The sequence below is a fragment of the Tachysurus fulvidraco genome, chromosome 14, assembly GCF_022655615.1.
Source record: "Tachysurus fulvidraco isolate hzauxx_2018 chromosome 14, HZAU_PFXX_2.0, whole genome shotgun sequence".
Classification (NCBI taxonomy): domain Eukaryota; kingdom Metazoa; phylum Chordata; class Actinopteri; order Siluriformes; family Bagridae; genus Tachysurus; species Tachysurus fulvidraco.
This window is the reverse complement of record NC_062531.1, coordinates 12,929,992-12,951,594: the sequence shown is the minus strand read 5'-3', so window position 1 is coordinate 12,951,594 and position 21,603 is coordinate 12,929,992. Positions and strand designations below refer to the sequence as shown.

Sequence of the window (21,603 nt, the reverse complement as noted above, 5' to 3'; positions counted from 1 at the left end):
CTGTGTACAATGGTGTGCTTGCGCGAGTGACACTATTGACTTTTGACTGAATTGACGTGGAAACTTCCTCTGTGATTTCCAGCTTTCTCATTCTACACAGTGTCTCTTAAGTTTCTATACATATGGGATTTTAAGTAAAATGGCTTTCAAAATGTTTTAGACTAATTAATTTTTATGTTTCATGTGTATAGAATTAACCAAGTTTACTTTAATATATCACAATCTTATGCTTTCAGTAGTTTGGGAGAACATCTCATTCTGGCTTTTTTCATTTATAAATAGAATATTTAAACAAAGATATGTTCTTATTTTTCTTTAAAATTCTTTCACAAACGAAAATTCCTAATTTAATGTGCAGCATAATTTCTTTAATAAAAGTACACAGCCACTGTAAATGAAATGAAACATGTTTTTTAACAATTTATTACAATTGTTTGGTGATTTTAATGATTTGATTTTATAAATGTATAAAGGTAAAATTATAACAACATGCAAGATATTTAGCTTAATATGAAATATTAATAGCTTGAAGCAGTTAAAAGGTTTAGTTAATAGATAATAGTGCGTTGCTAATGTAAATCAGTTTATAACTATTTATTGTATGGAAACAGGAACACTAAGCCAAGAGACTCTGAGCATTATCGTCAGTCAGACTTTCGGTGAGTTGCTCTGTCTGGTTTTCTACTGTACTCTCAATCAGTCGTTCACTTTGAATCTCCTCGTAGCCTTGACCTCTTCTGAGAGCCTTGATCCTCTTCCTCTTTCTCACCACTAACACTGCTACTGCCACAACAAGAGCAATCAAGGCTAGAGCACCGAATACTATGCCAATCGTGTTACTTTGTGACTGAGAGGAATAATTGTCAAATATTTGGGACATTTTTGCAATGTCCCCAGGCTTGGCCAACCTCCACATCTTTGTGTCTTTGATTCTCACCCAAGCCTGGTCTCCCTGAGTCATAACAGCTACAGTGTTTGTAGCTATCATACTGATCACTGGAGGTCTTGTGAAGGGTGGGAGGCGAATGGGAAGTAACTCACCCCCAGTGAAAATGTTTGACTGTACACAGTACATTACCTGACAGCCATCACTTATGGCAACAAGATGTTGGCTGAACTGTGGTGGGCAGCGTGATTGTCCGCCTGAAAGCAAATTTGTAGCCTGGCAGCTAAAGAAACCTCCAAAGGGCACAGAGAATCTTGTTGCTTGCTCATAATCATTGCTCAGACAGATCATAATGCCATTGGATAAAAAATTTAGGTCAAAGAAATTAGGAGGACAGGATCTAGATTTGGTTAATGGGTTTTGTAAAGAAGGGCCATATAGACCACCAAAGAGATATCCAGAAAATTCTGGAGCTTTTTCAATAGTGGAACACCAATAAGTGTCGACTTGTGCACGTTGAACATAATACACATTTCCACATACTTCTTTACAACAGCTAAAAAACAGCCAGCATGAATGACAATGCTGTTGGCACTCATACTTACTATATTGTCTTTCCTGCACTTCTGAGCGCAATAGTGTAGCAGTGTATGGCTGTTGGCAAGAATATGCATCAGTGGCTGGGTTTTTCACAGCCAGATCCTTGCAGATTTCATTTACATCTGACGCAAAAAAAGCATTCTGCAGTGGAGTACACTGTTGGTAAACACCACCAAAGCTAAGATTGGTGCTTGGACCCTCACAGGATGCATCATCCATATTTGCTTGGAAATTGAAATTTTTGGAGTGTGGATTAACACACCCAGGATGGGTGTTAGTTTTGTAGTAACGATCTATAGCCATAAGCACAGAGTGAGCGAGTTTATTTAGAGTTGGACGCGGGAGGTCTGGAAATGTTGATGGGTTGAGAAAATAATGTAGTGGAATTCCACTACGGTCAATAGCAATTAAATTGTTTAAAGTGCTTTCCTGCCATTTCTGTAGAGTGATTCCAGGATAAAACAAAGCCCCACCATGACTCAGTGTTATGGAATATGTAATGTTACCCATATATTCGCTCATTTCAGACGTTTCTTGAGATTCTTTACTGCCAATAGTAAAATTAAATGTGCCAAAAAACCTGGCACCAGCTGTTGCTGTGACTGAGGACTGAGAGGACTGCATATCAGAAACATAAGATGATTTTAAATAGTCTTCCTGCACTAAAGTAGCACCAGCGTCCACACTTGTGATGACATGTGTACCATAATCAAGCACCATCTTTTCAGACAGATAGTCAGCCAGACGCGTTTGGTTGTTCTCAATGGCATCTGCAATTTCCTCTGCCTGTCTGGCAAAACGTGCATCCAGGATGAAATCAGGATTTGCCTTTACTGTATACACATGGTTACGCACCTGTAGGAAAACAAGAAGAAGGAATTATGGAATTGAACAGCATTAAACTGGCTTCACCTTTCCCTGTTTTGATTAACTTAGTCCAGTGCACTCTGTGTTCAACAATGACAAACTTTTGCATAAAATATTCTGTTTTATACACACATTATTATCCATATATTTGATCTTAGGAGTCCATAGAGACTGACACAATGCATTTTTTAATTCAGGTCAATTCAATTTATTTGTATAGCACTTTTAACAATTCATATTGTCTCACAGCAGCCTAACAGAAGTATAGAAAGTGTAAAATTAATTTAAAAATATTACTTTAAAATACTATATAACATCTATCCCTAATGAGCAAGCCGGAGATGACGGTGACAAGGAAAAACTCCCTCAGATGATATGAGAAAGAAACCTTGAGAGGAACCAGACTCAGAAGGGTATCTCATCCTCATTTGGGTGACACTGAACAGTAAATAATGTAAATGTAAATAATGTCATTTCTACAACAGTTTATATAGCCTGTGGAACTAATGGATCAGTGCAAACTCTGAGTTCACCATGGACTAACACTAATTCCTTCCTGCCAAAACAATCAATCGCACATCAATATTCTATTTTTTCATATTTCGATTTCTTCCTGTCATTCTAATTATTAATTTACTGTTTAAAGTAGTGTTTTTAAAGAGTAGACAAAGTTTTCACTTGAATGTTAGTTGTATATCTTGCTTGACTTTACCTGTGTCTTAGCTGTGACTGAATTATCCTTCACTTGATGGGTTTTCATGCGTTTGCTCTCAGCAGAGAACTTGCCGTTCACCATCTTTTCAAAGGAAGCCTCGATGTTGATTGACCCTGAAGTGGAGCTTTTCTGCTCAAGCCATGAACCGATGATCTCCGAGTTCATCTCTACTGAGCTCACCTTCTGAGGAATGACAAATATATCATCTGGAATGATGTAAATGCCATCCTCTGTAGACTGGCATTGTGAATAGCTCAGGTTCATCACTCGACCCATATCCAAGTTGCGCAAGTTGTCCCAGCCTCCACCAGGGAGAACCTCGAGTGCTAGTGCGCTAAGGTTTTTTCGGCACTCACGAAGCCCATTGCTTGAACGAGGTATTGGATGAAAATCAGCAGCACTGATAAATGCAAAGACAGACAACAGAGATAACCAGCCCATGATTTTCAGTAGAGACTATTGTGAATGATGGTCATTTTTTAGCTTGTCAGCCTCTTTGTTCTCACATGATGGGCGTATTTTAGTTACCTTAGTCAAAAAAACTTTCACAGAATTTTGTTTAATTTCTGTAACCAGTCATAAGACTTTTAACCACATCCTCTTACTAGATACAGTACATAATGGGTTCTGCATCGTTGCAACTTCATGAGGTGTTAGTTGTTTGCCACAGTATAGCAATGAGAATCCAGTCCTTGAAAAATTTGTTAAGACATGTTTTATTCTCAAGGTCTCCTAACCAAACCAACAGGAACTACCACTTTCCCCAAAGAGCACAAACAATTGATGTTATATGCCCATGATTTTCAGCAGAGACTATGGTGAATCATGGTTGTTTATCGGCTTGTCAGCCTCTTTGTTCTCACATGATGGGCGTGTTTTCACACAGAAAACATTCACACAGTTTTTTTGTTTCACATGTTAAGACATGTTTTCTCAAGGTCTCCTAAACAAACCAACAAGATCTACCACTTTCCCCAAAGAGAACAAACAATTGATGTTATAGATCAGTCTTGCAATAATAACAGCATGTGTGCAAGGAAATTAGAAACCTGATAAAATAATGAATAATATCCTTCAGAGGAAATGAATAGAGAATATCAGCACAGCTGTGATTGCCACACGTCTGTGCGTGTGTGTGTTTGCGTGCGTGTGTGCATACATGTGCGCGTGTGTGTGTGTGTGTGTGTGTCTGTTTGTTTGTTTGTCTTTCTGAAGAGAGCGAGGCCTTCTCAAGTCGTCAAGTCAAGTCACCTTTATTGTCACATCCCCACAGCACATGTGCCATGGTGAGCGAGCTCCAGAATTTGCAGAACCATTTACATAGAGTAGTTAAGAAACAGAATTTACATACAGGTGAAATGTGCAAATGTGGTAATGTGCTCATACATAGTCAGTACTACTAGACAGATTTACAATGCACTACACATTATATACAGTATGTACTTTTATATATATATATACATATATATATGTAATTCTCCAAACAATCTGTAATTCTGCAGTGAGAAGGATTATTTATAAATACTTTAGACAGCAAAATAAGCAAAAGATTAAAAAAACAGCTTTCATGGAAGGCTGGCTAGGAAAATGCCCCTACTTTCCAAAAGAATATGACAGCATTAAAAGTTGTAGAACAATATCCTTTAAATGAATGAGATCAAGGTGACTGTGTTTGGTTTTGCAGTCACAGGACTGCGATGAACTCCACCAAACTGTTCAGTAAGGTAATTGTGATGTTTCCAGCAGCTTAAGCTGGGCCAAAACCAGCAAACATCTGAATGGCTGAAGTAAATAATTCAAGGTGTTGGAATGGTCCAAACCGCAACCCCACTGAGATGATTTGGCAGGATATTAATCGAGCTGGGCATAAACAAATGGCCCCAAACAGCAATAAAATAAAGCAGTGTTAAGCTTAGACTTAAATTCCTACAGAAAACATTTACTTCAAGCTACAAGTTACTATAGGTCGTTCTACATGTTACTGAATTAGGGGGTGTACATATTTTTTCCCACCAGGTTTCTGGTTGCTGCTTACTTAGATATTCATATATTTTTGTTGTTATTTGAGGTTATTTGTTTGTTAATAGTTATGAGTTAATACTTGATGAGAACCATACAATTGTTGTTTAGGCCAAGGAGGCTTTCTATTACACATGACAATATGTTCTTTTTAAACATCTCATTCAAAAGTTAGATCTCTTTTCTTTGTTCTATAAACCTACACACTTCTGCGAAGGCTTTTTACTAAATTGTGGCTGTGAGGATTTGTCCATTCAGCTACAAGAGCTTTAGCACTGATGTTGCACGAGGCCTGTGGTTCATTCAGTGCTCCATTTCATTCCAAAGGTGTTCACTGAGGTTGAGATTAGGGCTCTATTCAAGACATTCAAATTCTTTAATGCTTGCCAACCTTGATAATGCAGGAACATGTTTGGGCCTCTGAATTGCAGTGAAGGAAAACTGTAATGTTACAACATACAAAAACATTCTAGACTTCTGTGCACTTCCAACTTTGTAAGCGGTTCTTGCACACAGTACATGTGTTGTTGTCAAATTTGTAAGATCTGACATTTATCAAATAGGCACCTTTGCGTCTCAGGCTGACTACATCAAATCCTTCACCTGCAAGGTTGTAACCGGGCACAAAGGGTGCTTTCTCACATTCTATCTCTGTTCCCAGGTAGCATGCTGAGCTTTGATGACAAAGGGTCAAAATTGTGCTGATACAGACTAATAAGTGAAGACCAGTGCATTTATGAAGGCCCATGACTGCTTCTAAAAAGAGATAAGACATGGTTTATGTAAGCATACCACTCCCTGTGTATAAAAGATATACAATTGAATTTTTGTTGTCTTTTTCTTCTCTTTCTTTTGTCTGTTAGCGGTTGCCACAACGAATCATCTGTTCCCAATCATTGCTTTTTTGTTGTAATTACAGTATTTATTGGTAGTAAGAAACAGTTCTCAGTTCAGTGTACTGATGATTCGCTGTATCAGTTCAGTTATTCAAGCATGCGCAGTATCAACAACTCGAGCTCACAGTTCTCTCACCACAACATGTCTCAGTTCAGTGTACAGGAGTTACATGTACTCCGGGATCTTAGTTTATTTAGATTCGTAGGGGCTGTCAGGCATTATGACCGAAAGTGAGTAACTTTAGTAACTTGTGGATCAGCGCTGACTCAAGACGCGAACTGTTTTAGAACGAATCATTCCGATTTGGTGAACTAGTTCATCCAGTTCACTAAAAAGAACCGGTTCAAAAGAACGATTCGTTCACGAACCGGCCATCACTACTGCACACACGAGTCAGGTGTGTGGCTGCGGCTTAATTAATGTTGAATTCCATTATGTAGGGTATTTTATTCACTTTAAATAAAGCGATTCTCTTTAATGTAGTTGGTGCAGAGTCATTCATAAATTAGTTGCGGCAAAAATGCTGATTACCGATGTAATTTTCCATGAATCTGCTATATTAGCGAAATATTACTTATCTAGTTAACGTCAGCTTGTTTACAATAGCTTGTTGCATAGTGCACTGCAACTACAAAAAAAACTTTGTTTTTCACTGTGGGGCATGTCTTTATATGTACAATTTGACCGTATTATTTGTGTCCCCCTTCAAAAATTGCTCATGAGAAATTTTATATTTATTGCCCCCCCTACTGTTAAATGAAATTTACGCCCATGAAGACCAGTGCATTTATGAAGGCCAATGACTGCTTCTAAAAAGAGATAAGACATGGTTTATGTAAGCATACTATACCCTGTGCATGAAATATATACCATTGCATTTTTGTTGTCTTCTTCTTCTCCTTCTTTTGTCTGTTCCCTTTAGCGGTTGCCACAACGAATCATCTGTTCCCAATCATTGCTTTTTTGTTGTAATTACAGTATTTATTGAGACCGAATAGACAAAAGCTTATTTCAGATTCACACACAGTGCCTGTTTACAGAATAGGTAATGGCTATTTTACTCCTATTTTCAGTTGAAATTCCACTTTATTACAAATAAAATCACACTTACCTTCCACCAGTGCAAAATTATCCAACATATTTAGATCATCTTCAGGAAGTTTTAACCACAAACCCAAATGACACTCAGTCGACTCGAGTCAACTATATCTTACATTAAGCTAATAATCTCTTTTCAAAATGAAAATTAATTTAAAAGGTATTTTGTGATAAATACCCACATGCTGTTATGATGTCACTTTCTCCAGTTCTATGAATGCTCCAGCTGAAAAGACTCTCCCTGGAAGACAGGCATTTGCAGGGAGTGTTTTTCTTTCTCTCTGCTTTTTCCAATGTTGACAGAATTCATATGTTAACTGGTATTTAGTGTGTTCCAGTTGTACTGTGGGAGGGAGCTTAAGCATTTGCGGTGAGGGTGTGTCACAGTCCCGGGAATGAGACAGGATTTCAAGGGCAATTCTTTTTTGTGCTGTACACTGAAGACGTTTATCTTTAAGGTCAAAACAGGTAATATGAGATGACAGATCTGAATTTGAGCTGTCATTTTAGATTTTCAATCTATATTGAATGAAGACATGGCAACCTACATCTGCAAGTGATGTGTTACTTATTGACACTGCATTTGTTATTAAAAAGACCAGATGTGCATGAAAACCAGAGAGCTGTTATTTAGACAAATCAGAGGCATTGCACAAACATTAGTCATAACCAGTACAACAATTTGGAAAGGCAAAAAGAAAGAAAGAAAGAAAGAAAGAAAGAAAGAAAGAAAGAAAGAAAGATAGAAAGATAGAAAGAAAGAAACCACTGGTGTACTAACAGTTGGAATTCAGTTCAAGGAAAACAACATGAGTTGGTGGAGAATACTGTAAGAGCTGTGAAGAAAAACACAAAAACAACAGTCAGTCATGTTATTAAACACCTCCATAGGGTGGATTGAAGGTATAATTCACCATTTGAAGAAGACTTTGAGAGCAGACATACAGAGACCATACCATAAAATGCAAGCCACTCATCAGCAATAAGAATCAAATGCAATTTGCAAAGAAATGCAGTGATAAGCCACAAAAGTTCTGGAATCAAAATGAACCTCTAACAAAGTGGTAGAGAGGCCAAAGTGTAAAGGAAGAAAGGATCTGCTCATGATCCAAGACTTACAAGTTCATAAGCATGATTTAGGAAGTGTCATGGCTTGAGCTTGCAGAGTTGCTTCTAGAACAGGATCACTCATCTGTATTGATTATGTAACTCATAATGGTGGCAGCAGAATTAACTCAGAATCTTAAAGAAACATTCTGTCTGCTAAATTACTGAGAAATCCATCAAATCTAATTGACACAAAACACACTTTCAACACAACACAGGATTTCATCAGTGGTCAGGTCTGCCTATAGTTGTTCCAGTACTTTAGCTTAGCCAAAAATGGAATGTTCTGCCATTTTTACTGAATGAATCAATAGTAAATCTAGTGATGCTGAAATTCTGATACATCACTTCATATTCATGTCATTTGTGTTCGCACCCAGTTGTCTTCAGTATTTGAAGGTGTGTTCATCTTCATTTGGGTGAAGATAATAGATAAGTATGCATTATTTAAATTTTACACAGCTACTTATATATATATGAAATTGCTAGACAGCTCCAAGCTCACAAGTTGGATCATGTTTGTGTTTTATTCGCTGTTCCTGTGTTTTCTCCAGGATCCCTGATTTCTTCTCAGTTGCCAGAAAATATGTCAGTAGGTGTGTTTGCTACTGTAAATTTTCCCAAGGTGTCCAAGAGTGCATTATTGGTGCGTGTGTGTATAATAAGTCTGTCTGTGTTCTTGTCCTGTTTCTGTCTGCTGCCTTGCCCTGTTGTTAATTGTTTGCTCCGCCCACTTCTTGATTACCATGGACACTAATTGTACTCAATCTTTCCTCCAGGTGTGTCGTCTTTGTCTCTGATTGTCTCTGCTTTGTCATTGGTTCCTGTCACCTATATATACTCTGTTTGTCCACTTCTCTGGTGTTAGTCGTTGTAGGTGTAGCATGTTGTCTGCATGGTTATGTCTCTGTTCCCTGTTTTGCCTGCTTAGCAGTTGCTTGTTTTTTGTCATTAAATCTGCATTTGGATCCTCATTCGCCTCTTTGCCTCACCGTGTCTCACCGTGACAGTGTGCATGGTGTAAAGATGAGTAATGGACAGGATTGCCATGTCTGGTGCATTCCTATCTCTTTTTTTAGGGTTCTGTGTGGGGGTGTGTGTGTGTATATATATATATATATATACACACACACACACACACACAAAGTTTCATAGTGATCCAGGATAAGGATTGATAGATAAATGATTTATTACTTTTAACCAGCCAAGGACTGCCAAAAGGCTTTTGTTGAACGTTTAAGTGCCTATCTGTATATCTGAGTCAAACATCAAAGCATGGGTATTTGGCTTCTTTAATATATTGATTCAAATGGGTAAAGTTGCACCTCTTATTAAAAGGGGTTCAATTCCCGCCTCTGCCTTGTGTGTGAGGAGTTTGCATGTTCTCCCCATGCCTCGGGGGTTTCCTCCGGGTACTCCGGTTTCCTCCCCTGGTCCAAAGACATGCATGGTAGGTTGATTGGCATCTCTGGAAAATTGTCCGTGTGTGTGCCCTGCGATGGGTTGGCACTCCCTTCAGGGTGTATCCTGCCTTTATGCCCGATGACCCCTGAGAGCACAGGCTCCCCGTGACCTGAGTAGTTCGGATAAGTGGTAAAAAATGAATGAATATCAACAGTTACTTTATAGCATTTATTTCTGTATTATTACTCTAAACTTCTTAAAATTCTGAATTTATTTAACAAGACTTAGTTAGATAGAATACATTTTTGGAGAATTTTTGAGTTTGAGTCTTAAATGAACAGAACAATTGAAACAATATAAAAGTAGCAAGTATACCATTTGCATGACCGGAGACATTTATTATTTACAGTGTGGATAGAAAACAAAACCAATGTCAGTTTGATATTTACCTGAAAATCTGTGTGATGCAAAAAAAGTCAAAATATTGTACGCATTGCATATAAAAAAATTAAGATGTTCAACATGTATTTTGAAAAAAAAAAGGGATTAGTACCTTCTTTGTGACAAGCTCTTACTACAACTTCTCCATTTCCACGAGTGGAACTAAATGATTGTCTAATAGGCTGAGTTCCTGATTTCACATGTGGAAGCTTTGGGGCTAAAAGGTTGTTAATTATGAAACACCTTGTTTGAATCTGTTGAGGATGTTGGCAGCACCAATCTCAGTAATAAAATGAGAAGTTCTGCATCCCAGACCATGTCAGTGTTGGGTAACTGCTCAGCACTTATCATATGCAACATTCATAGGAACCTCTAAAGGAAGTCACATGCTACACAAACAGACCACCGACGATTTTATGTCAACCACCAATGGGGCACATAAACTTGGATGATGTGGTGTGCAGTCAAGTTAGGAAATGACCAGATCACACCTTTTTAGCTATATACCTACATTGAGGTTGATAGTGCTATTTGCTATTAATTGTTGTCATGTTGTTTTATTATACATTAAGCGAGCTTGTCATAAGCTGTTAAGAGCATGGTAAGATATTGTTATTGAAACTAACTAAAGCCTTATTTATTTTTTCAATAGCTTACTGGGTGTATACATTAGAGTTCTAACTAAGGTTAAGTAGGTGTTGGTCTACTGTAACTAGATAAGTTTGATTACATTTTTATTACTCTTTATTAAAGATATTTATCTCTTGTTTGGTTATGTTTAAGTTCAAATTCTGTATTTTATTACTGTAAAGCTAGACCAGCTGATAATGAAGCTAACTGGAACTAGATACATTTAATCACAAGCATTTCTGTGTACAATGGTGTGCTTGCGTGAGTGACACTATTGACTTTTGACTGAATTGACGTGGAAACTTCCTCTGTGATTTCCAGCTTTCTCATTCTACACAGTGTCTCTTAAGTTTCTATACATATGGGATTTTAAGTAAAATGGCTTTCAAAATGTTTTAGACTAATTAATTTTTATGTTTCATGTGTATAGAATTAACCAAGTTTACTTTAATATATCACAATCTTACGCTTTCAGTGCTTTGTGAGAACATCTCATTCTGGCTTTTTTCATTTATAAATAGAATATTTAAACAAAGATATGTTCTTATTTTTCTTTAAAATTCTTTCACAAACGAAAATTCCTAATTTAATGTGCAGCATAATTTCTTTAATAAAAGTACACAGCCACTGTAAATGAAATGAAACATTTTTTTAACAATTTATTACAATTGTTTGGTGATTTTAATGATCTGATTTTATAAATGTATAAAGGTAAAATTATAACAACATGCAAGATATTTAGCTTAATGGGAAATATTAATAGCTTGAAGCAGTTAAAAGGTTTAGTTAATAGATAATAGTGCGTTGCTAATGTAAATCAGTTTATAACTATTTATTGTATGGAAACAGGAACACTAAGCCAAGAGACTCTGAGCATTATCGTCAGTCAGACTTTCGGTGAGTTGCTCTGTCTGGTTTTCTACTGTACTCTCAATCAGTCGTTCACTTTGAATCTCCTCGTAGCCTTGACCTCTTCTGAGAGCCTTGATCCTCTTCCTCTTTCTCACCACTAACACTGCTACTGCCACAACAAGAGCAATCAAGGCTAGAGCACCGAATACTATGCCAATCGTGTTACTTTGTGACTGAGAGGAATAATTGTCAAATATTTGGGACATTTTTGCAATGTCCCCAGGCTTGGCCAACCTCCACATCTTTGTGTCTTTGATTCTCACCCAAGCCTGGTCTCCCTGAGTCATAACAGCTACAGTGTTTGTAGCTATCATACTGATCACTGGAGGTCTTGTGAAGGGTGGGAGGTGAATGGGAAGTAACTCACCCCCAGTGAAAATGTTTGACTGTACACAGTACATTACCTGACAGCCATCACTTATGGCAACAAGATGTTGGCTGAACTGTGGTGGGCAGCGTGATTGTCCGCCTGAAAGCAAATTTGTAGCCTGGCAGCTAAAGAAACCTCCAAAGGGCACAGAGAATCTTGTTGCTTGCTCATAATCATTGCTCAGACAGATCATAATGCCATTGGATAAAAAATTTAGGTCAAAGAAATTAGGAGGACAGGATCTAGATTTGGTTAATGGGTTTTGTAAAGAAGGGCCATATAGACCACCAAAGAGATATCCAGAAAATTCTGGAGCTTTTTCAATAGTGGAACACCAATAAGTGTCGACTTGTGCACGTTGAACATAATACACATTTCCACATACTTCTTTACAACAGCTAAAAAACAGCCAGCATGAATGACAATGCTTTTGGCACTCATACTTACTATATTGTCTTTCCTGCACTTCTGAGCGCAATAGTGTAGCAGTGTATGGCTGTTGGCAAGAATATGCCTCAGTGGCTGGGTTTTTCACAGCCAGATCCTTGCAGATTTCATTTACATCTGACGCAAAAAAAGCATTCTGCAGTGGAGTACACTGTTGGTAAACACCACCAAAGCTAAGATTGGTGCTTGGACCCTCACAGGATGCATCATCCATATTTGCTTGGAAATTGAAATTTTTGGAGTCTGGATTAACACACCCAGGATGGGAGTTAGTTTTGTAGTAACGATCTATAGCCATAAGCACAGAGTGAGCGAGTTTATTTAGAGTTGGACGCGGGAGGTCTGGAAATGTTGATGGGTTGAGAAAATAATGTAGTGGAATTCCACTACGGTCAATAGCAATTAAATTGTTTAAAGTGCTTTCCTGCCATTTCTGTAGAGTGATTCCAGGATAAAACAAAGCCCCACCATGACTCAGTGTTATGGAATATGTAATGTTACCCATATATTCGCTCATTTCAGACGTTTCGTGAGATTCTTTACTGCCAATATTCAAATTAATTGTGCCAAAAAAACTGGCACCAGCTGTTGCTGTGACTGAGGACTGAGAGGACTGCATATCAGAAACATAAGATGATTTTAAATAGTCTTCCTGCACTAAAGTAGCACCAGCGTCCACACTTGTGATGACATGTGTACCATAATCAAGCACCATCTTTTCAGACAGATAGTCAGCCAGACGCGTTTGGTTGTTCTCAATGGCATCTGCAATTTCCTCTGCCTGTCTGGCAAAACGTGCATCCAGGATGAAATCAGGATTTGCCTTTACTGTGTACACATGGTTACGCACCTGTAGGAAAACAAGAAGAAGAAGGAATTATGGAATTGAACAGCATTAAACTGGCTTCATCTTTCCCTGTTTTGATTAACTTAGTCCAGTGCACTCTGTGTTCAACAATGACAAACTTTTGCATAAAATATTCTGTTTTATACACACATTATTATCCATATATTTGATCTTAGGAGTCCATAGAGACTGACACAATGCATTTTTTAATTCAGGTCAATTCAATTTATTTGTATAGCACTTTTAACAATTCATATTGTCTCACAGCAGCTTTACAGAAGTATAGAAAGTGAAAAATTAATTTAAAAATATTACTTTAAAATTTAAAATACTATATAACATCTATCCCTAATGAGCAAGCCGGAGATGACGGTGACAAGGAAAAATTTCCTCATTTGGGTGACACTGAACAGTAAATAATGTCATTTCTACAACAGTTTATATAGCCTGTGGAACTAATGGGTCAGTGCAAACTCTGAGTTCACCATGGACTAACACTAATTCCTTCCTGCCAAAACAATCAATCGTACATCAATATTCTATTTTTTCATATTTCGATTTCTTCCTGTCATTCTAATTATTAATTTACTGTTTAAAGTAGTGTTTTTAAAGAGTAGACAAAGTTTTCACTTGAATGTTAGTTGTATATCTTGCTTGACTTTACCTGTGTCTTAGCTGTGACTGAATTATCCTTCACTTGATGGGTTTTCATGCGTTTGCTCTCAGCAGAGAACTTGCCGTTCACCATCTTTTCAAAGGAAGCCTCGATGTTGATTGACCCTGAAGTGGAGCTTTTCTGCTCAAGCCATGAACCGATGATCTCCGAGTTCATCTCTACTGAGCTCACCTTCTGAGGAATGACAAATATATCATCTGGAATGATGTAAATGCCATCCTCTGTAGACTGGCATTGTGAATAGCTCAGGTTCATCACTCGACCCATATCCAAGTTGCGCAAGTTGTCCCAGCCTCCACCAGGGAGAACCTCGAGTGCTAGTGCGCTAAGGTTTTTTCGGCACTCACGAAGTCCATTGCTTGAATGAGGTATTGGATGAAAATCAGCAGCACTGATAAATGCAAAGACAGACAACAGAGATAACCAGCCCATGATTTTCAGCAGAGACTATTGTGAATCATGGTCATTTTTCAGCTTGTCAGCCTCTTTGTTCTCACATGATGGGCGTATTTTAGTTACCTTAGTCAAAAAACTTTCACAGTATTTTGTTTCATTTCTGTAACCAGTCATAAGACTTTTAACCACATCCTCTTACTAGATACAGTACATAATGGGTTCTGCATCTTTGTAACTTCATGAGGTGTTAGTTGTTTCCCACAGCATAACAATGAGAATCCAGTCCTTGAAAAATTTGTTAAGACATGTTTTATTCTCAAGGTCTCCTAACCATACCAACAAGATCTACCACTTTCCCCAAAGAGCACAAACAATTGATGTTATAGACCTATCATGCAATAATAATTGCATGTGTGCAAGGAAATGAGAAACCTGATCAAATAATGAATAGTGAATATCAGCACAGCTGTGATTGCCACAGGTGTGAGTGTGTGTGCGTGCATGTGCGTTTGTGTGTCTGTTTATTTGTTTGTTTGTGTGTTTCTGAAGAGAGCAAGGTCTTCTCCAAACAATCTGAAATTCATCATTCTACAGTGAGAAGGATTGTTTATAAATAGACAGCAAAATAAGCAAAATATTTAAAAAACAGCTTTCATTTACATTTACATTTACAGCATTTGGCAGATGCCCTTATCCAGAGCGACATACATATATGCTTAAATCTCTAACATTGAATACATTAATGCTGGTTCACTAGGTTACATACTTAAGATACCATGAGTTTAAAACATTTGTTCAAACTTACAAACTTTCATGGAAGGCTGGCTAGGAAAATGCCCCTGCTTTCCAAAAGAATATGATAGCATTAAAAGTTGTAGAACAATATCCTTTAAATGAATGAGATCGAGGTGAAGGTGTTTGTTTTTGCAGTCACAGGACTGCGATGAACTCCACCAAACTGTTCAGTGAGGTAATTGTGATGTTTCCAGCAGCTTAAGCTGGGCCAAAACCAGCAAACATCTGAATGGCTAAAGTAAATCATTTAAGGTGTTGGAATGGTCCAAACCGCAACCCCACTGAGATGATTTGGCAGGATATTAATCGAGCTGGGCATAAACAAATGGCCCCAAACAGCAATAAAATAAAGCAGTGTTAAGCTTAGACTTAAATTCCTACAGAAAACATTTACTTCAAGCTACAAGTTACTATAGGTTGTTCTACATGTTACTGAATTAGGGGGTGTACATATTTTTTCCCACCGGGTTTCTGGTTGCTGCTTTCTTAGATATTCATATATTTTTTGTTGTCATTTGAGGTTATTTGTTTGTTAATAGTTATGAGTTAATACTTGATGAGAACCATACAATTGTTGTTTAGGCCAAGGAGGCTTTCTATTACACATGACAATATGTTCTTTTTTAAACATCTCATTCAAAAGTTAGCTCTCTTTTCTTTGTTCTATAAACCTACACACTTCTGCGAAGGCTTTTTACTAAATTGTGGCTGTGAGGATTTGTCCATTCAGCTACAAGAGCTTTAGCACTGATGTTGCACGAGGAGGCCTGTGGTTCATTCGGTGTTCTTTAACGCTTGACAACCTTGATAATGTCATGCAGGAACATGTTTGGGCCTCTTAATTGCAGTGAAGAAAAACTGTAATGTTACAACATACAAAATCATTTTAGACTTCTGTGCACTTCCAACTTTGCAGCATCAGTTTGCAGACATCCCAAGTGTCCCGGACGTTCCGGGAGTCTCCCGCATATTGATAGCGGCTCCCCGATGCCCGCAAATTAGTTAAAATCTCGCGGAATCTAGAGAGAGCGAGCAAAAGCGCGCATGTGCGACAGAGACTGTGCCCCAAACCTTGTAGCGCAAGCGCACGGCAGAGAGAGAGGGGGAGCGAGGGACCTTGCGTGTGTGTGCTAGTGTGCGCGTGTGCCTCATTAAGCGCATGTAAGACAGAGAGCATCCTGATTGGCCTGTTTCGGTAAGTCAACCAATCAATTGTCAGTCTAGGCGGGCTTTTATCTCTTCTCCCGAACCGAATTAATCAGTGTATCTAGAAACAGGAGCGTCATCATGGGCCATGGCAGAGAGAGAGAGCCCCAAAAAACCACAGTATAAGACACATTTTACACCATCATGGCCCATGGCAGAGGGAGAGAGCCAAAAAAAAAAACACAACATAGGACAGATTTTACGCCAGACTACACCAAAGTGTCCGACTGTCTTATAAGCGTTAAACATAATGATAATGTTGCACGCTGTAAAGTTTGTAACAGTGACTTCATCATTGCGCATGGCGGGTTAAATGATTGTAAAAGACATGTTGACGTGACTTCAACAAGTTTCATTTCATCTTCAGCTTATATAAATAGTAAAAGTGATCTACATATTTTAATTTAATTAACAAATAATTGAATACGTCCGGGAAAATACTTTTTGCAGGTTGGGATGTCTGAGTTTGAGAATGACTTCAAGTATGGCTGTGATGACCAGGTGTCCACAGACATTTGGCCATAGTGTATTTTATATGAAACGGTATGCATTTCCGATTATCGTGTCCTCCTTACACACGCTTAGCTCAAACCTTGTAAACAAGTTAGTTATTTGTTGTATTTCCAATCTAGCCATCTATGTGGCTCTTTTTATGTTATGGTACATTGAACACTAGGATGCCGGTGATAGAGAAGGCGGAAACTGATGATTCTCTGTGGTGACGCTTAACGGGAATATCCAAAAGTAGAAAAGAAGTCAATAACTGTTGATGTGGTGGTTCTGTCAAGCTTACATATTTGTACTAATGATATTATATATATTTTGTTTAGAATGTAGGTTAAAACGCTTTTAAATCTTTACTCTACACACAGTGTGTGTTCACTGTGTGTGTGTTCAGTGCTGTGTGTGTGCACTTTGGATGGGTTAAATGCAGAGAACGAATTCTGAGTATTCACCATACTTAGCCGTATGTCACTTCACTTAAGCAGTCATTTTAGAGGTAAAATCTATGTTTACACTTCCAGGTGAAAAACACAATTGTGTTTCTTTCTTTTTATGCTTGTTTTTATTGTTTGTTTAAAAAATTTTGGATTGCGTAGCCTAATTTGGTTAAACACAAAAAATCCCTCCGTCACTGATGCTTATGATTCACGCCATTTTGGTTCCCCAATATTACTGCATGTACGTTCCTCTGGTGGTGGTTCTAAAAATGCGCGTATGTTTCCATCTAGCGTTTGGTAGAAATGTGAAACCAGGCCTGTCGTAGAGCCACATTAACCACAAACTCAGACGTGTTGCCTGATATTGCAACCCAAATCATTATGTTTACCTTTGCATTTAAACATATTTACATTTCTGTCATTTAGCAGACCCGTTATCCAGAGTGGCAAATAATTTATACAACTGAGCAACAAGGGCTTTGCTCAGGGGCCCAGCAGTGGCAGTTTGGTGTACCTGGGATTCAAACTCATGACCTTCCGATCAGTAGTCCAACACTTTAACTACTAGGTTAATGAACATAATCAGCAACAATATAATCCAATAAGAATGTTGCATATTGTCTAAGGGATTTGGGACACACCTTCATCACGTAGCTTTTTATTTATTATCCATTATAAGTCATTTACAACTGTGGTTAAAATCAGGGTCATTTCAGTGTTAGTTTAGGAGACATATTACACTGTTTGTGTGTTTTTTTTCTTTTCTTTCTTGTCTATTTGTATTTACATATATGTATTTTTTTAATTCTCATATTATTTATTTGTCTGTGTAGTGTTGTCACAAACAAAAGACAAACAATTTAGAATTCTGATTCATTCTGATTCTTAATTTTTTTTCGTATATCTGGCAACCGTGAAGGCCTTACAAGCGTCAATGTAAAGGGAGGCGTGTGTTCTTTTACACAGCAAAACGAAGTATTTAATCAAGCGTAATTCAGGCAGTTATTTCACTGGTAACTTACAGCAGACATGGATTTCGGTATCTTAGCATCCAAGACCGTCCTTTTGTTCCTTAGTTTAATATTTTGGGTGAGTATCTTTTCAGTAAAACCAGTTATTAGCTAACTGTAGCTAATACCATGTAGCTAACTGTAGCTAATGTTTTAACAGTTTACAGATTAATTAATGACGATTATAACGTGGGATTATTTTGGAGAATTTTTTTAATGGTCTTTTAATTCGTTGATTTTTGAGTGAATTCTGAAATTGATAAAGCCTTCTATTTTAATAATTCTTTACTGGCGTGCTAAAGTGGCTAGCTAACATTTCCGGAATATCTCTACACTAATGGTGAAGTGTAATAGCCGTATTTGTTGACAAAACAAAGAAATGATTTAATAACAATAACTCGATTTTTTTTTGCGTATTTTCGTATATGCTTCGTGTATCAGCAAACATTTGTGGACATATTGGACAGGCAGTGTGTTTTTGTTGGCTAAAAGTTGTGGTTAAAAGTTTAGGGTATTTTTGTTTGCCTCAGAATGACATCCTACCAGTAAACACGTGTTAAAATCCCCTTTTACCCTATAAGAGGGAACTGATGCATAAACAGAGAGTATTGGTTCTCATTTTCAGCTTCTTTCATGCTGAACTGACACAAATACACAAAAATAGTCACGTTTTTGTCACATAACTATTAATTCTATAATACTAGTTATATTAAAATAAATGTAACATGTATTTGATGATTTAAAGAAAAAGAAAATTGAACAAGGAATATCTTAGTTCAGTCAGTTTGTACTAAAAGCCTCTTTACTTAATTTACAAAGCTGTTTTTTAGGGCTTTATGCTGATATCTTAGGCACAAGACCAGAGTTCCACTGAAGATTAGAGGAACAAAGATACTTTTAGTCTTATGACTAAGATCTATAACTTGTTGTGATAGTATTTCATCATGTGGTATTTGGGTGAACCAGCTGACACACATTTAGGGCAAAATTTAACTATTTATATATATAAAAAAAAAGGTATTGCGTTATTATTCTGCGTGATGATCACTCATTTACTCAATGACTTTGAGACATACACCAGGGCGTGTGTGTGTCACACCAATTTCCCAATATATTGTGATGTGATTAGTAGTTGTTGCTCATATGTTCTCTATTTAATATTGTGCATCTTCCTCCAGGTGGCAGGAGCAGCTCTTGCATATATTAGCTCTTATGTCATAATCAGCTACAAGAACTTTAGCAGCTTCACAGTCGACAAATATGCCATTATCCCTGTAGCCATCATTCTTGCCGTGGCCATCGTTATGTTCATCATCGGCATAATCGGCTGCTGTGCAACTCTGAGGGAGTCCAACATTGGCCTAGGCATTGTGAGTATGGTGCTTTCCAGAAATATATCTGACAGGATGAAAATAAGAAACACAGAACTTTGAGTGTTAGTTTAAAAAATATGTAGAAGTAAATTGTTTACATACAACTATATTCATATGTATTTTTGTTTTGCATTTAGTTCCTACTCATTATTTTACTGATATTTGCTGCGGAGGTCACAGCCTTAGTGTTTGGTGTAATCTATGAACGCAGGGTGAGTTTTCCTCTTTTGGTATTTGCAGTTTTACAAACATTGTAATATATCGCTGTCTACTTTCTGTGACATTTTGTTACTCAACATTATTAGGAACAAATCTCCCATTCATTGCTATCGCATTTAGAACCTGAATAATACAAAGGTTACTATAAATAGTATTTTTTTTATTTTATATTTTCATATTTGTAAAACTGCTTTGAGACACTGTTCATTGTTAAGTGCTGTGCAAATTAATTTTAATTGAATATTCCGACAGATAAGTGGAGAGTTGGACAAATCAATGAATGCCGTTTTTGAGAAATACGACGGAAAAAATTCTGAAACAAAGGCGGTGGATTACTTGCAGTCTGAGGTAAACGATTTTTATAATTGGTTGTAATCCATAATTGTAAACAATCAAATGACTGTACAAATTCTTATTTGTGTCTTTCTGTCCTCTGTGCTTCTCAGCTGGAATGTTGTGGGGTGTTAAACTACACCGACTGGTCAACTAGACCATGGTTTACTTCTCATAATTCTGTGCCTATGTCATGCTGCAAAGCAAACACCACATGCAGTGGACAGTTGAACCACCCAGAGGTCCTGAATACAAATGTAAGCAGAACTCTACATTAAAACATTTTAAATATTAGAATTTACTGTATTTTCGTGAGAAATTGCTCTTTGTCCTTAACTGTGCAATTAATTCTCTGTGTATTTGCAGGGGTGTAAAGTTAAACTTGAGAAGCTGCTGCAGGATATGCTGAGTACAGGCTTGTTGGTCATCTTGGGATTTGCCATCATAAAGGTATTTTAGGATTATCATTTGGGTAATGGTGTAATATTTTGTGTGGGTATAATGTGGGAGCTGTATTGATTTTTCTTTCTTTTCCTCAGTTACTGGGCATACTCAGCATCTGTGTGATTGCCTGCCGCAGCTTGAGAAATGAGTATGAACCATTGTATGCATAAAAGGTTCGGTAAAGTGCTTCAGCTTCTTCATTATCAATAGAGAAAGTCCTAACCTCAATGATGAAGTTCTGCTAAATGCCAGAAACATAAATTATGACTATGCTTCACACATGCTTTTTTTTTTTTTTTTGTCTTTTTTTTATTGGTTTGTCTTTATTTATAAGTTTTAATGAAGTGGTTGACTAGAAAAGCAAGAATATCCCTAAACATAGGAAGCACACAACTTCTTGCCAACACTGATTTGTTTATTGTTTTTTTTTTTTTTTAAGATAAACTATATTCATACTATTTGTTTGACCATTCTGCCTTAGCCAGTTCACCTTATGTGATTTCCCCTTTAACTTTCCTGAATCCCATGCTAGCATGTACTTTTCTATGATTTTAAATGTAAACAATAAAGGGAGTTCTGTCAGTCACCTGAACTGACTTCTTAAAAAAACATCATAAGCACTGAATGGATTGTAATTTGTTGAAATTTATAAATGTTTTGCCTCTAGGTGTTATGTAAATGGCCAAGTAATGTAAGTAGTGATGTATGTTTCATGTTTAGTTTAAGGTCATGATTACCTGAAAAACTCTTAAGCTTCTGAGATTGAGTTATATGCTGACATGCTGAGTTTTAATTGCACTGACAATGAAATAAATAAAATGAAAGTCTTAAATAAGTGTTTGTGACCAGTTTGTGATCTCAATCTGGCCTTTTGAGTTTGATTGCTGATAAGTGGTTTGCACCTTGTGTTGTGGTCTCTTTATTTCTTCTTCAAGCAATGAATACAAGTAATACCTTCATCCTGCACTGT

The 21,603-nt window shown here is 37.3% G+C and overlaps 3 protein-coding genes across 3 annotated transcripts; 1 reads left to right on the top strand and 2 right to left on the bottom strand.

The window, feature by feature from the left end:
- Positions 1-353: 353 nt before the first annotated feature.
- LOC125138547 (macrophage-expressed gene 1 protein-like) lies at positions 354-3,685 on the bottom strand. Its single transcript, XM_047800198.1, has 2 exons — positions 3,066-3,685; positions 354-2,341 (listed from the first exon to the last, which is right to left on the bottom strand). The coding sequence occupies exons 1-2, from the start codon at positions 3,507-3,509 to the stop codon at positions 617-619; spliced, it is 2,169 nt and encodes a 722-aa protein (XP_047656154.1). The 5' UTR covers positions 3,510-3,685; the 3' UTR covers positions 354-616.
- A 7,571-nt stretch (positions 3,686-11,256) lies between these two features.
- Positions 11,257-14,422, bottom strand: LOC113656273 (macrophage-expressed gene 1 protein-like). The gene is made up of 2 exons (XM_027167463.2): positions 13,905-14,422; positions 11,257-13,243 (listed from the first exon to the last, which is right to left on the bottom strand). Exons 1-2 carry the CDS (start codon positions 14,346-14,348, stop codon positions 11,519-11,521), a joined length of 2,169 nt encoding a protein of 722 aa, XP_027023264.2. The 5' UTR covers positions 14,349-14,422; the 3' UTR covers positions 11,257-11,518.
- Positions 14,423-18,162: 3,740 nt separating this feature from the next.
- On the top strand, positions 18,163-21,468 carry tspan36 (tetraspanin 36). Its single transcript, XM_027166712.2, has 7 exons — positions 18,163-18,343; positions 19,443-19,634; positions 19,775-19,849; positions 20,109-20,204; positions 20,303-20,446; positions 20,556-20,639; positions 20,729-21,468. The coding sequence occupies exons 1-7, from the start codon at positions 18,284-18,286 to the stop codon at positions 20,801-20,803; spliced, it is 726 nt and encodes a 241-aa protein (XP_027022513.2). The 5' UTR covers positions 18,163-18,283; the 3' UTR covers positions 20,804-21,468.
- Positions 21,469-21,603: the final 135 nt, after the last annotated feature.

Coding starts and splice junctions, on each gene's coding strand:
- LOC125138547 (XM_047800198.1), bottom strand. CDS start 3,509: ATGGGCTGGTTATCTCTGTTGTCTGTCTTTGCATTTATCAGTGCTGCT. Junction 2,342..3,065: donor CAGTCACAGCTAAGACACAG/GTAAAGTCAAGC, acceptor GTTTTCCTACAG/GTGCGTAACCATGTGTATAC.
- LOC113656273 (XM_027167463.2), bottom strand. CDS start 14,348: ATGGGCTGGTTATCTCTGTTGTCTGTCTTTGCATTTATCAGTGCTGCT. Junction 13,244..13,904: donor CAGTCACAGCTAAGACACAG/GTAAAGTCAAGC, acceptor GTTTTCCTACAG/GTGCGTAACCATGTGTACAC.
- tspan36 (XM_027166712.2), top strand. CDS start 18,284: ATGGATTTCGGTATCTTAGCATCCAAGACCGTCCTTTTGTTCCTTAGT. Junction 18,344..19,442: donor TCCTTAGTTTAATATTTTGG/GTGAGTATCTTT, acceptor ATCTTCCTCCAG/GTGGCAGGAGCAGCTCTTGC. Junction 20,640..20,728: donor TGGGATTTGCCATCATAAAG/GTATTTTAGGAT, acceptor TCTTTTCCTCAG/TTACTGGGCATACTCAGCAT.